Here is a 13177-nt window from a genome sequence, read left to right as displayed (position 1 = left end):
AGGTGCCAGCCGTGATGTTGAGACGAGGAGCTTCTCAACATTTTTATTGAGCTTTCAGCAAACTTACACCTATTCACGCTGCGGACTGAAATGCCCGCAATTGGGGCGTCTCTTCAACTCGCAGGTGAAATGTTTGCCATCAAAAGGGCGCAGTTTGGTCAAAATGAAGGGAAATTGCGAAATTGTCAAGCAAATGGTCTTGGATTCTAGTCACTTTCCAGAATTGCGTGTTGGGGAACAGTTTGAGGGCCAGTGTGGGTCGCGCATGCGGCGTTTCGCATCCATGTAGAACGCCCGCGCCTAATTTTTTATTATGATTTTCCTGATTTTTTCACTGTTGCATATGGGAGTTGTGTGTGGAGGCAGGGAGAACATACGTAGACGCGGTGGTTTGAGATGAAAAACCACCTTTTCTTCGTTCCTTTTTTTTCCTCCCCATCTACAATGGAAATTAGTCTCACACCTCACCCACACTTGCGATTGTGGAGTCTGCATGGTGTATTTGTAGCCGAATTCAGGTTCGGGGCGCTTTTCAATTGGAATCCTTTTTCCCTTTCGCCCTCGTCTCATTTGAAATTCAGAATCCATCCGGAACACCCATCCTTTGACGCGCTTTCAGGCCGCCGCCCCCAAGGGTGGAACAATGTGTCCCCAGCAGTGATTTATAGGTCAGTCGGTTCGGCCAGGATGATTTGATTTTAATGCATTTACTCACGCTTCACCACCAAATCGGCCTATCACCTTTACGCTCCAATGAAATCAATATTAGTGGCAAAAAGGTGTGCACTTATCTCAACACTTGAGGCTGGGATGTCCATATTGCTCTGGCCAACCTTGCGTGGTCTCGTGTGGCATGTGGCATTCAGGACGAATGGATGGCACATAATCTGCAATGAGGTCACACTCGGTAGCACAATAGAATAACTTGATAAAATATTCACACAAATTAATGGACGGTATGACGAGGAGGTTTTTCCTAGCCTCCGGACTTGTTTTTTGCCGCAATTGATTGCCATATAGCCTGTGAGAGCATTTCACACAACAATATCAATAAGACCCGAGCTCAAGAAATTACTTCTTCGTCACACCATAACCACCCACAAACCATTTTTTATTCCACCCACCCACGACAAGAAAGTTCACTCCTCGGGACGCGATGGCCGGGGGAGGCCGAATTATTTTTTAAGAAGGGACTGTATTACTGTACTGGGACTTTGTCTTCCACTTCAACTTTCGTCATGGCTTTCAATTGAGTAAGAGCCTTTTGGCTCTTAAAGCTCGCACAATTTCGCTCTGCGTTGTCACGTAAAAAAACGAAGCTCCGAGCCAAACAAATTGCAACAGAAATAGTGTCACGAACTTCTTTCTTACGTGAAACAGATAAATTCCACCCCATTAACTAACTTTGGTCACTTGAAAGTGCGTCTGGCGCAGAAATACCCACTTCACTTGAGAACTGCACTAAAGCCGCTCTCAACGGAGCTCTGGCAAAGCATGAAAAAGAGCGTGAAATGAGAGCTACACTCGCCGACAAAAAGGATTTGGGAGAAAATCGATGCGATGCAATAAGACTGTGAGATTAAAGTTTTAAACAATCCCAAACGACACACAAAATGGGTAGTTTTCTCTTTATCTGTGAAAATATTTGCCAATTTCAGAAGCACCAACGCGAAGATATTGAACTTTTGCACGAAACGAGAAAAAATTTAGCGAAGCCAGGAGATTATGAAAAGTTAAAATATAGCCATTATAATATTTTTGGCCCGTGTCACGAATATTTATGGCTTAATTTGAGCTTAAGACAAATGTGGCTCTTGTATCGATATTTTATAAAAGTAAGAAGTCTGTAAGTTATTTCATAAGATGTTTCGGATTCACACTTCTACATCACATTCCATTTAAGTTTATCCAATTACTCTTCAATTTTATCATGTCAGAAAATATGTTCACTTCAACTGCAGATGATTTTATAGATTTTCGTGAAAAGTACTTACTTTGAACAATTCTGAAGGTTTGCACGAGTCACGTGTTGTTTCAATCGATAGTTTCAGCTGAATTCTTTGATGTCAATGACGATTGGAATGAACTTTTGGCCTGGTTTTTTCATTATAGTTCTTAGAAATTTTTACGCTCTTCTTAAGAGCGATTTAAGAGTCTCAAGAGCAATACACATTGTTCCGCGAACGAGTGAATTACTCAGGGAAAGGAAAAGTGAATCAGATGCGAAGGAAAATGTGTACAATTTCCCCGTGGCAAAATTTTCCCGTGAAGTGATATCTTTTCTCATTTGGCAAATTTCGAGGGAAGCGGATAGAGATATTTATGATATTTCTTGACGCTCCTCGACATGTGGAAGAATCACACACATTTTTCCCACTCCCAGCAAAAAGATCGGAAAATATGCGCTGAATGTAAACAAAACATTAATTTAATAATCGCTTTCAGTGTCTACGGGAGTTATTATTAGTTGAATGAGAGGCGCAGAGGAGATTCTGGCCAGGAGGATTCAGTAGCGATACTTTGTGGAGTAGTCTTTGGGCGACACGACCAGACCACGTCCTTTCCGGGCGCCTCGATAAACAGTTTCTATGATGTCGATCATCTCCTGTTTGTCTTCCAGTGGCCAGTTGATCTTATTGTTGTTTCCTGTGCCTAAATCTATCATTATGTGCTTATTGCGGAAGAAGAACATTACCGTGCAGGGATCATACAGCTCGTACCTGTAAATACATCGGATTTTTAGGGGATTTCTTGGGAAAGAATTACAAGAAAATTTTACATTTTGTTGAAATCCGGGACTTCGGTGATGTCTACGAGGTAAATCACAGCGAAATTCTTCACTTTCTCAGCAATACTGTACAGCACTTCATCCATTTTCATGCAGGCCGGATCCCAATCGTGTCCAAACCGGATGACCTGGAAATGGGCAGGTTTTTAAGGAATCCCAGTTGTTTTGATTTCTTTGTATTTACAATTATCCTGTCTTCTTCGCTTAGGATGGCTTGATCCACTTGCCATCCGTTGTGGAGATGCGGCAGCATGTACGACATCCTGAATTGCTAATTATTCTAACAGTCTGTGCAAAGAAAAGTCCTGTTTTTCAAAGAATTCACCGGATTTTCAGGAAATCGTGTGAGAAACGTAAACAAAATATGACGTTTACTTGCATGCAAGGGAATGTGATTGGCTTTCTTTCCACAATTGAGAGGTTTTCAGAGGCAGAGTTTCCAGCACCTGTTCGCAGAGGCGCCACTGTCGTTCATTTAAACAAATCTTGACTTGTCGTCGACGTGGTGGAAAAGTTCCTGCATTTTCTTGGTGAAAAACTTGGGAAAAACCCATTCTGAGTGGTTTATTTGTCCTCCTCGTTGTGCAGGAAGACTCGACAATGGTAATATTCAATTGTCAAAGCTCATAATGGTAGTCTTTGCGGCTGACGCAATTTTTAGGTTATGCCTGATGAGAGAAAAATCCCGGATATTCTGTTTTTCTTCCAGGCTGCTGTTGAACGGAAAGGGACATTCAAGGTGGAATACCTGCAGAAGATTGAGAAGGATGTTCAAGCCAAGTGGGCGGCGGAGAAGGTGAGTAATGACCGAGGGAAGTGAAATGGTTTCTCATCTCGGAACTCTTTCCAGCTTCACGAATCTAATGCTCCTGAAACTCCGCGAAAGTCGCTGGATGAGAAGTTCTTTGTCACCTTCCCATTCCCCTACATGAATGGGCGGCTTCATCTGGGACACACGTTTTCCCTGTCCAAGGCGGAGTTTGTCATCCGGTACTATCGTCTGAAGGGAAGGAATGTTCTGTTCCCATTTGGGCTTCACTGTACAGGAATGCCTATTAAGGCGTGCGCTGATAAGCTGAAGCGTGAGATTAAGGAGTTTGGCTGCCCACCGAAGTTTCCCGAGGCCGTGGAAGAGCAAGAGAGTGTCCAGGAGCGAGATGTGGTGCCGAAAGACAAGAGCAAGGGGAAGAAGAGCAAGGCAGTGGCTAAAACGGGCTCCGCCAAGTATCAGTGGCAGATCATGCAGAGCCTGGGCCTTGAGGATGATGAGATCTCGAAGTTTGCTGAGTCCGAGCACTGGCTTGACTACTTCCCGCCGTACGCCATACAGGATCTGACACGACTGGGTGTGCACGTGGATTGGCGGAGAACGTTCATCACCACGGATGCCAATCCCTTCTTCGACTCTTTCGTGAGGTGGCAGTACAACCACTTGAAGGCACGCGGGAAGGTGATGTATGGCAAGAGGCACACAATCTTCTCCCCGAAGGACGGACAGCCGTGCATGGATCATGACAGATCGTCAGGAGAGGGCGTGGGGCCACAGGAGTACACTCTGCTGAAGTTGAAAGTGGAGCAGAGCATGCCAAAACTGCCCGGACACGAGGGTAAGATCTTCTTAGTGGCGGCAACACTTCGTCCGGAGACATTGTATGGGCAGACAAACTGCTGGCTTCATCCGGACATCAAATACATCGCTTTCCGTACGACCAGGGACGATGAAGTGTGGATTTGTACTCGCCGCGCGGCTAGAAATATGTCTTTCCAAGGATTTACGCCGTCAGAGGGAAAAGTTGAGGAGTTGGCTGAATTCACAGGCCAGGAACTGTTTGGAATAGCTCTCAGTGCTCCGCTTGCGGTGCACAAGATCATATATACGCTGCCAATGCTCTGTGTGAAGGAAGACAAGGGCACAGGAGTGGTGACTTCTGTGCCATCAGATTCGCCGGACGATTATGCTTCGTTGCTGGATTTGCAGAAGAAGCCTCCGTTCAGGGAGAAGTACGGCATCCGAGACGAAATGGTGCTTCCTTTTGCGCCAATTCCCATCATCGATGTCCCAACTCTGGGCAAACTGAGCGCCGTCACGGCGTGTGAGAATTTGAAGGTGGCCAGCCAGAATGATCGCGAAAAACTCATCGAAGCCAAGGAACTGGTCTATCTTAAAGGATTCTATGACGGCGTGCTTCTCGTGGGTGAATATGCCGGGAAGAAGATTCAAGACGTGAAGAAGAACATCAGAGATCAGCTGCTGAAAGCCAAGCAGGCGGATGTGTACTATGAGCCCGAGAAGACGATAATGTCCAGATCTGGAGATGTGTGCGTTGTCGCCTTGTGTGACCAATGGTGAGTGATTTTCTTGATTTCACCTTAAATTTCCATTAGTCACTTCACTTTTTATTAGCACGAAAGTGTTTGCAAATGTTGCATCACTCAATGCGTTTTATTAGTGTGATTGCTTTGAATCAGAAATTCGCTTCTAATGTATTCTCCAGCGAGTCACTCTGCTTATAGTGGAAGCAATAATGTTAAAATGGCTTCAATGAAGTGTACATAATTATTCCAAGTGGGTATACATTTATTTATTTAGGTATAGAGCAACATTTTGAACATAAGGGACGCTATAGAGTGTAAAAATATAATTATTATGACTTCCTCGGGGGAGTGAAGTTGTAAAAAAAAAACACATAAAAAAGTTAAGAAGTTAGGGTTCTTTCGCCTCACCGTCTTCGGCATTGTCTTGGGGACTGTCTGTGAGGTCAGGGGTTTGGGATTGGGGGGCTTCGGAGGAGGATCTGCTGGAGAATCTCTGGTGCATTTCGTCCAGTTGATCACTGAGTTCCTCTCCGCGATTCTTGTTGGCTGCCATTCGATCCATGAGCTCTTTGCATTGCGCCTCGAGGCGCTGGATTCTCTCACTCCTGCGGGCGGTGTATTCCTCCTCAGTGGCAGTGAGGAGGCCTCTTGAGGGGCTTTCACTGCCTTGGCATACCGATGCTTTGCATTCCTCCACAAGACTCTCAGTGGGTTGCGGCTGTGGCTCGTTAGCATTCTCCTCGACAGTTCGATTATCGCTAAATCGGGTGTGAACGCGGTCGAGTTGATTGCAAAGTTGAGAGCCACGGTTCCGGTTCTCATTCATTCTCGCCACAAATGTCTTGCACTCTTCCTCGAGACGTTGGAGTCGTGCAGCACGCCTGAGTGTGTATTCCTCCTCATTTGCTGTGAGAACTGTGGCATTGCTTGTAGATGCAATTGAATTTGTTGGTTCTTCTTCTGGGGTGGCATTTGCAGTGTCTGCGGATGACGCTTCACTGTCTTGGGTGATTTCCTGGGGATTTCCCTGTGCACTTATCCGATTGAACATCTCCTCTAGTGTTTCAGTGTGGGGTGATTTTCTCATGTCTTTCTCGGGGATTGTGAGAGATTTACCGCATGCACCCATTGTCTCGTCTTCTGAGTAAACTTCTTGTCCACTCTTGATGTCTTCCTCCTCCTCCTCCTCTTCTTCCTCGGACAGTGGGTCATCGCTGTAGCCACTCTCAGCTGAGGCACTGCCGTCCTTTCTGTTAGCAAATTCACGCCTCAGTGACTCCCATTGCACTTCAGAGTCCTCGTTCTTCTCCCTCGCTTTGGCCCACTTTTGTCGGCAGTATTCGAGCTCCTCTTTCAGCTCGAGCAATAGACGTCTCTTCTGCTGCAGCTGATACCGAAGAACCTGCTCCTGAGTGTGCAGCTGACGATGCTGACGCTGCAGGCGATTCACCAGATGCCAGGTCTTTGTGAGCTCGATGCTCACGGCGCTCAGTCTCTTCTCCTGTGACTGGAGAGTGCGCTCGAGGTGACAGTTGAGGGTTTTCAGACGAGTTGTTTCCTTAGTCAGAGACTTCTTCTCCAAGATGAGGTTCTTGAGCTTTATGTACGTCTTGCTGACACTGAGCACAAGCTGAGGTCCTGACGGGGTCTGCACGGATTTGTAGCAATCCTCATTCTGTCCGTCTTCCTAAAATAGAGACACGCAATGAATGATGGTTTTTGCGCTGTGGTCGTCTTTTTAGGCTATTACGCGGTTCGCCAATTGAGGAAGGTGGTGTATTTTAGGAAATTGCTCTTTGTTAATGATGACAGATTACAACGCAATCACTGTGATTTGCAACAATTTCACATGTCTTCTGCGTATAGATTATAATAATAAAGTTGAGAATTTTGCTGAGTACTAAAAATAAGGGCTGTAAATTATGATTGTCGTCAATAGCAGCTGCTCAAGAGCCACATTTCTCTCTAATTTGAGAATGGGGAAGTTTCTTAAAATATAATTAGTGGGGGGAGAGAAAGAGTTTGTGAATTACCTGCAGAGGTACAGGATTAATTTTCTTCTGATGACTCAATAATTCTGTGAGAATTCTCCATACTTTTGGCAAATTTCCAATAATTTCCTCCGTGCTGGAAAATGTGGGAGTTGATGAATTTTCACCACAAGCATTCTCCACATCATTGTCCTTCTCTGATGCCTGTGTTACGAGATCACAGAGGACTTTGGGCAGGAAATTGCTGGCAATTAGTGATTCCTCATTGTTTGTAATGTCACTGAGTAAGAGGCGATGGTCTTCCAGGATTTCCGTCAATTTATCAATATCCAGGTTGTCATTTCCTGAATTGAAGCCCATTAGCATTCGGCCGAACAGTTGATTGATGGCACCATATTCTGTCTGTAAATTCTCAGTTTCACACTTTGAGTCTGCCAATTGATTTTGTGTGACGGAGAGGTCATTTTCGAGATGGTGAATGAGGTTCTCATGTTCGTGATTTCTGCAAATAGGGAAAAAGAAAAGCGCATGTTGGTAGGGGGGAAAAGGAGTTTCTGTGGCACTAAATTACTTGTCAACTTCTTCTTTCAGTTGATTTTCACTGGCAATTAGGCGCTCCTTTAGTGACTCAATCTCCAAGTTCGATAGTCTCGCTCGCTGTTCGTACAGCGTCCTCAAGTTCTTCATGTTGTCCAACTGACGAATGTACTCATTCCGCAAATTCTCGGACATTATCAGTGTTTCTCGGTCAGCCAGTGTCTCTTCAATCTCTCTCAGCTTCTCTTTCAGCTATAATTAAGTTGTGATGCGTTTGTCAATTGAAAAATTTGAACAGGGAAAGGAAATTCATTCGTATATATGAATTGACTAATTAATTTAAATGCAACTCACTTGATTCACTTCAGTTTCCCGAATTTCCATCAGTTGTTTACTTATTGTATTCACCTCCTTCAGTGAGACCACCTGTCGTTTGACTGCACTCAACTCTGATGTCAATGAGAGAACGTTTGCATTTGCTAATTGCAATTCATGTTGGGTCTCTGCCAAGTTGGACTTGATGCTCGTGACGTGATCATCATCATCATCCTGTTGATGGTCACTGTCGTCTGGAGATGCCACAATGGTGGATGATGTGGCAGCAATATCAGCTGATTTGGCATCAAAATCATCCTCAAAATCCACCTTAATACCAGCCGTTTCGATAATTTCACGCAATTTTACATTCTCTTTTTCCAAATGTGTGAGTTTTTGGCGAAAATTGGCAATAACTGTTTGACGTTGTTCACGTTTTTCACGTAAATTCTGTCTAAATTCCTCCATTTTGCACTCACGAGCACTTTTTTCGCGATTCTCCTCACATGAATCACCCATAATTGTTCTTCATAGCACTTGAACAGTCTTTAGTGATTGAAAAGTAATCTGGTTGGTTGTGCACGGCAAAATCTTCCTTAAGGCGTGTTTTCTCGATGAAAATTCACCACATTCTGAGAAGATTGAAATGAGAATAATCGCCTTTGGATGTGGAAATTCTGTATTGTGAAACTCGAGGGAGTTAAATTTAGATACATTCAACGTCGGTTGCGATGACTGGTCGATGGTCTATGGGCATACATATTGGCGTTATACAGCGTCGCGCCACACTTTCCCCGTTTCCGATGCGCAAAAGCATCACGCTCACCTCACTTACAGATCCTACTTAGGCTTTAGGACCCATGATTTTAGTACAAATGGGCGGGGTGTTAGAATGGGTGGAGCTTTCGATGAGATTTTCTACCCTGCAATTGGATATTACGATTGGTCTGTATAAAGTCACACAAAGTGTGAGCATCTTACTAAATGGTGGGCACTGTAAAGTGTTCACGCATGTGAGGAGGAATCCTTTGTGATTTAAAGAGTGTGTGGCTGATGATGAGTTCAAAGAGGAGAAATAGACTATTAATGCTGAGCGAACTGTGAGGAGAAAAAGAACATATTTCACGAACAATTTATTTTTACACTATTCACACGCGCATCTGCAATGTGATGTGTCGTGGAAAAGGCTGCCGTGTTTCCTCTTTTCATTTTCACTGGTGTGAATCCCATCACGGAGTCTGGAAAGTAATTTGCCGGAGAATGCGAGCACAACTTTCACTCTTTCTTCTTTGCTGTGAAAGAGCGCGCGTCTTCCCTGAAGAGTCATATGATGTTCTATTAATAAATATTCTATGTGGTTTGTGTATATAGAAATTTTGGCTGTTTTGCAGCTTAAGTTGCAACAGGAATGATGATGATATTGCAAAGGGGGGTAAAATGGAGAATATGCATATAAATGGTTGATGAGTCAGGAAGATTGTGATCCTTATGTTGTGACGCGCAGTGGCATTTTCTTCATCGCGAAAATGTATGTAATTTTCTGCTTTTCAATCACATGGAAGATTGATTGTCGGAAGGTGGGGAGGAGAAGAAGAGGGGGAGTTCCTGGGAGGTGATGCCCTGTCGAGTGAAAGCATGCAGGAGGTTGGAAGAGCAGACCTCCTGCACATACTGTCTTGTATCTTACTATTTTCCATTAACTCGTGTTGCTGGGGTTTTTCGAAACAAAGAGGGAAGTTGTTGACTTTTCTGCTTCTTTGTCACTACATCGCGTATAATCTCCGGTTAAATATAATACATGTGTACTTTTCCTACGTCTTTTCTGTGGATTTTTTTTCTGTGTCTCTCATCTAGAAGTCGTGCACTGGTGGTATGCCTAATTTTAGAATAAATATCAGCACTTTTATTCCGTAACACATTCGTTGTGATAGAAGAAAAGTAAAAATGTACATATATTTCTCGTTTGGTGTTGGGAAGAGAGAAATAAATGTTTTTATTTGCATACCTCTTTCTTATTCAGGAGACATGAAATGAAAGTTTCTCAGGATTTTATTTGTAGAGTTGAATAATGAAATTGTAATGTTTATCATTTTGTGAATCATAGAAGCAATTTTGTACAGCACGAAATATTGTTGAGAAGTGGCGTCGAAATGAGAGTTTCATAGACTTGTGTTATTCTGTCTGCATTGTGAATCACATGTTAATTTTATTTGCGAAATATTGCGATGTATTTGTTAACAGGTATCTCAACTATGGTGAGGATACATGGCGTAATATCACAACGCAGCACATGGAGAAGATGGAAATGTTTCATGAGGAGGCTCGACGCAATTTTGAGGCATGTTTCGACTGGCTTCACGAGTACGCTTGCTCTCGAACGTATGGATTGGGCACGAAGCTTCCCTGGGATGAGCAGTGGCTGATTGAATCTCTGTCAGATTCAACGATCTACATGGCGTTCTACACGGTGGTTCATCTCCTGCAGGGCGGCTCCTTCCGGGGTGAGAAACCGAGTCCACTTGGGATCAAGGCTGAGCAAATGACGGAGGCCGTGTGGGATTATTTGTTCTTCGGCGGAGCCAAAGTGCCCACAGAGTCTGGAATCAAGAAAGAGCATCTGGAGCTGATGCGGCGTGAATTTCTCTATTGGTACCCAATGGATTTGCGCGTGTCCGGAAAGGATCTCATTCAGAATCACTTGACATTCATGCTGTACAATCACTCGGCCATGTGGCCTCAGGAGCCAAATCTCTGGCCACTTGGCATCCGCGTTAACGGACATTTGCTTCTCAACTCCAGCAAGATGTCCAAGTCTGAGGGGAATTTCCTCACTCTGACTGATGCCATTGAGAAGTTCAGTGCCGATGGAACTCGCCTGTGTCTCGCTGACTCGGGAGATAGTGTTGAAGATGCGAATTTCGTGGAAACAACCGCCGATGCGGGAATTCTGCGGCTGTTCACGTTCATTGAATGGGTGAAAGAGATGCTGGCATCAAAGCCGCTGCTTCGCAAGGGTGCCACAACATCATTCAATGATAGTGTCTTCATTAGTGAGATGAACCTGAAGACGAGCGAAACCGATGTGAATTACCGGAAGATGCTCTTCAAGGATGCCCTCAGAACGGGCTTCTTTGAGTTCCAATCGGCACGCGACAAATACCGTGAGCTGTGTGGTTCAAATGGCATGCATGTGGATTTAGTGTTTGACTTTATTCAGCGTCAGGCACTCCTCATTGCGCCAATTTGTCCCCACGTTGCTGAGCATGTGTGGCAATTGCTTGAACAGCCGGGCAGCATCTTCAGGGCATCCTGGCCACTCGTGGGTGATGTGAATGAGCATCAGATTAAGTGCTCAGTGTATCTGATGGAAGTGGCGCACTCCTTCCGTTTGGCGCTCAAGAATACCGCCCAGGTGAAGGCAAAGGGGGCGAAAGACAAGGCAACAGCGATCGAGAAGCCAACCGATGGAACGGTGTGGGTGGCGAAATCCTATCCGCCGTGGCAATCGTGTGTCCTCAACGTGATGCGTGGATTATTCGAGGTGAGTGTTTGCCTCTTTATTTACAATTTTACAAATACTCTCGGCTTTTTTGCGCGAAGCCAATGACTTCCGTAGAAGTGAGGAGTGTCTGAGAATACTTGGCGTTTGAGGAAGATGAATTCATAGAAGAATATTTTGGGAATCATTAGGAAAAGTTGCTATTCATGCACACAATTCAGTGACAAGTAGACCGGGAAAAAGTGTGACAGTGTAAATTGGATTCAGAATCAGCCGCAGGGAATTAAAATGCCTCTTTTTTTTGTTAATTCTGATGAAATATTCATGATTTTTAATATAAATTCTCGATTGAATTTCCAGTTCATCAATCAAATCATATAAAATATTTTGATTTGATATGATTTAAAAGAATAAATGGGAAATTCTGTATTTGCACATTTTGTATTGTGTTAGTCGCTATAGTATTTGATTGTAGGATAGATATTGGCGTGTGATATTGGAAAAAAAAATTGCATTTGTAGTTGAGAAAATGATACCAATTTGTAGCCTAATCATCCTGAAATTTTCTCTCTATCTTGCAGAAGCTCAATAAATTGCCTGATAATAAAACAATTTCGGTGGAATTGGGAAAACAGGAGATTCTGAAGAAGTATATGAAGAAAGTTATGCCATTCGCTCAGATGATACGTGAGAGAGTTGAGGCGCCTGGAGGTCCCCATCGGGCTGCCTTATCGATTACGCTGGACTTCAGTGAGAAGGAAGTTCTCGAGAGCAACTTGGAGTATTTGAAAAACACTCTTGATGTAAGTTGTTGTTCTGTATGTGTGTGTGTGCGTGTGTGTGTGCGTGTGTGTGTGCGTGTTTTCTTTGGAATGAGATGAAAAAGTTGCTGAGCAAATAATTTATTTAACACAGCTCGACACTCTTGTGGTGAAATTCACGGATGACAAGGACGCGCCGGAAAAGACGAGGGATGAAGTGCGTCCGGGAGCACCGTTTATAACATTCGCCACAAAGCCGTGTGTTGTGGTGAAGCTGGAGAATCCGATTCCTGCAACTGGACTCTTTACAGTTCACGTGTCTATGGCTGATGGGGACAATGTGAAGAGTCTGTACGCCAAAGTGGCGAAAATTATCGGACTGAAAGGTAGAGAAATGAACAAAATCATGCACAACTGTTTTACTTATCGATTTTTATGTATAATTTTCTCAGATGTGAAAGCACTGAAGATCTGGCGATACAACGATCCTGTTCTGGGACCTCGACAACTGCCCAAGTTCAATGATTACAAGGCCGGAAAATGTCTCATTCAGGATGGTGTTTTGAGTATTAATCAGGAGAAGAAAGAAGTGCTTGTGGACTCGACGAATATTGGATCAACCTTGATTTACGTGGTTGAGTAAGTGTCTTTCTCTATCTCTCTTATTATCTTCTCACCAGTGAATTCGTGAATAAAGATAATTTAATTCAATGACGATGACTTATTTCCGATCACTCTTGTACAATAGAGTTCGTGATATAAAGTGTACTACTTAAAATTCTCCTGATCAACAAATTGAGAGTCAGTTTGGCGATATTGTGAAGCTAGAGGAAAATAGGGAAATTTTGCCGTGTCAAAATTCTCACCCCTTAAACTTTCTTTGCCTGTGAAGTCGACGAGTCTGGTATCCAAATGATGGCACTCAGTGTTGCATGGGTGGTTTATAGAAAAGATTTACACCGGCAATTTC

General features: G+C 43.8%; 3 protein-coding genes across 3 annotated transcripts; 1 reads left to right on the top strand and 2 right to left on the bottom strand.

Annotated features, from left to right (window-relative positions):
- Nucleotides 1-2406: 2406 nt before the first annotated feature.
- On the bottom strand, nucleotides 2407-3144 carry LOC132259893 (thioredoxin-like protein 4A). The gene is made up of 3 exons (XM_059757703.1): nucleotides 2973-3144; nucleotides 2780-2916; nucleotides 2407-2720 (listed from the first exon to the last, which is right to left on the bottom strand). The coding sequence occupies exons 1-3, from the start codon at nucleotides 3048-3050 to the stop codon at nucleotides 2507-2509; spliced, it is 429 nt and encodes a 142-aa protein (XP_059613686.1). The 5' UTR covers nucleotides 3051-3144; the 3' UTR covers nucleotides 2407-2506.
- Nucleotides 3145-3253: 109 nt separating this feature from the next.
- On the top strand, nucleotides 3254-12918 carry LOC132260223 (leucine--tRNA ligase, cytoplasmic). The gene is made up of 7 exons (XM_059758211.1): nucleotides 3254-3391; nucleotides 3498-3584; nucleotides 3639-5134; nucleotides 10189-11488; nucleotides 12028-12249; nucleotides 12362-12593; nucleotides 12660-12918. The coding sequence occupies exons 1-7, from the start codon at nucleotides 3389-3391 to the stop codon at nucleotides 12848-12850; spliced, it is 3531 nt and encodes a 1176-aa protein (XP_059614194.1). The 5' UTR covers nucleotides 3254-3388; the 3' UTR covers nucleotides 12851-12918.
- LOC132260220 (cingulin) lies at nucleotides 5346-8669 on the bottom strand. Its single transcript, XM_059758206.1, has 4 exons — nucleotides 7987-8669; nucleotides 7667-7884; nucleotides 7138-7597; nucleotides 5346-6791 (listed from the first exon to the last, which is right to left on the bottom strand). Exons 1-4 carry the CDS (start codon nucleotides 8464-8466, stop codon nucleotides 5493-5495), a joined length of 2457 nt encoding a protein of 818 aa, XP_059614189.1. The 5' UTR covers nucleotides 8467-8669; the 3' UTR covers nucleotides 5346-5492.
- Nucleotides 12919-13177: the final 259 nt, after the last annotated feature.

Source organism: Phlebotomus argentipes, unplaced genomic scaffold (assembly GCF_947086385.1).
Source record: "Phlebotomus argentipes unplaced genomic scaffold, Phlebotomus argentipes genome assembly scaffold_18, whole genome shotgun sequence".
Classification (NCBI taxonomy): domain Eukaryota; kingdom Metazoa; phylum Arthropoda; class Insecta; order Diptera; family Psychodidae; genus Phlebotomus; species Phlebotomus argentipes.
Note: the sequence above shows the minus strand (reverse complement) of the source record. Positions and strands in the feature narration are given on the sequence as shown.

What these genes read in the sequence shown, in the direction of transcription:
- LOC132259893 (XM_059757703.1), bottom strand. Translation starts at nt 3,050, where the DNA reads ATGTCGTACATGCTGCCGCATCTCCACAACGGATGGCAAGTGGATCAA. An exon ending in GCGAAGAAGACAGGATAATT is followed by an intron (nt 2,917 to 2,972) that starts GTAAATACAAAG and finishes GCCCATTTCCAG; the next exon opens with GTCATCCGGTTTGGACACGA. An exon ending in GTCCCGGATTTCAACAAAAT is followed by an intron (nt 2,721 to 2,779) that starts GTAAAATTTTCT and finishes ATGTATTTACAG; the next exon opens with GTACGAGCTGTATGATCCCT.
- LOC132260223 (XM_059758211.1), top strand. An exon ending in CCAAGTGGGCGGCGGAGAAG is followed by an intron (nt 3,585 to 3,638) that starts GTGAGTAATGAC and finishes AACTCTTTCCAG; the next exon opens with CTTCACGAATCTAATGCTCC. An exon ending in TGATGCGTGGATTATTCGAG is followed by an intron (nt 11,489 to 12,027) that starts GTGAGTGTTTGC and finishes TCTATCTTGCAG; the next exon opens with AAGCTCAATAAATTGCCTGA.
- LOC132260220 (XM_059758206.1), bottom strand. Translation starts at nt 8,466, where the DNA reads ATGGGTGATTCATGTGAGGAGAATCGCGAAAAAAGTGCTCGTGAGTGC. An exon ending in GGGAAACTGAAGTGAATCAA is followed by an intron (nt 7,885 to 7,986) that starts GTGAGTTGCATT and finishes ACTTAATTATAG; the next exon opens with CTGAAAGAGAAGCTGAGAGA. An exon ending in CTGAAAGAAGAAGTTGACAA is followed by an intron (nt 7,598 to 7,666) that starts GTAATTTAGTGC and finishes CCCTATTTGCAG; the next exon opens with AAATCACGAACATGAGAACC.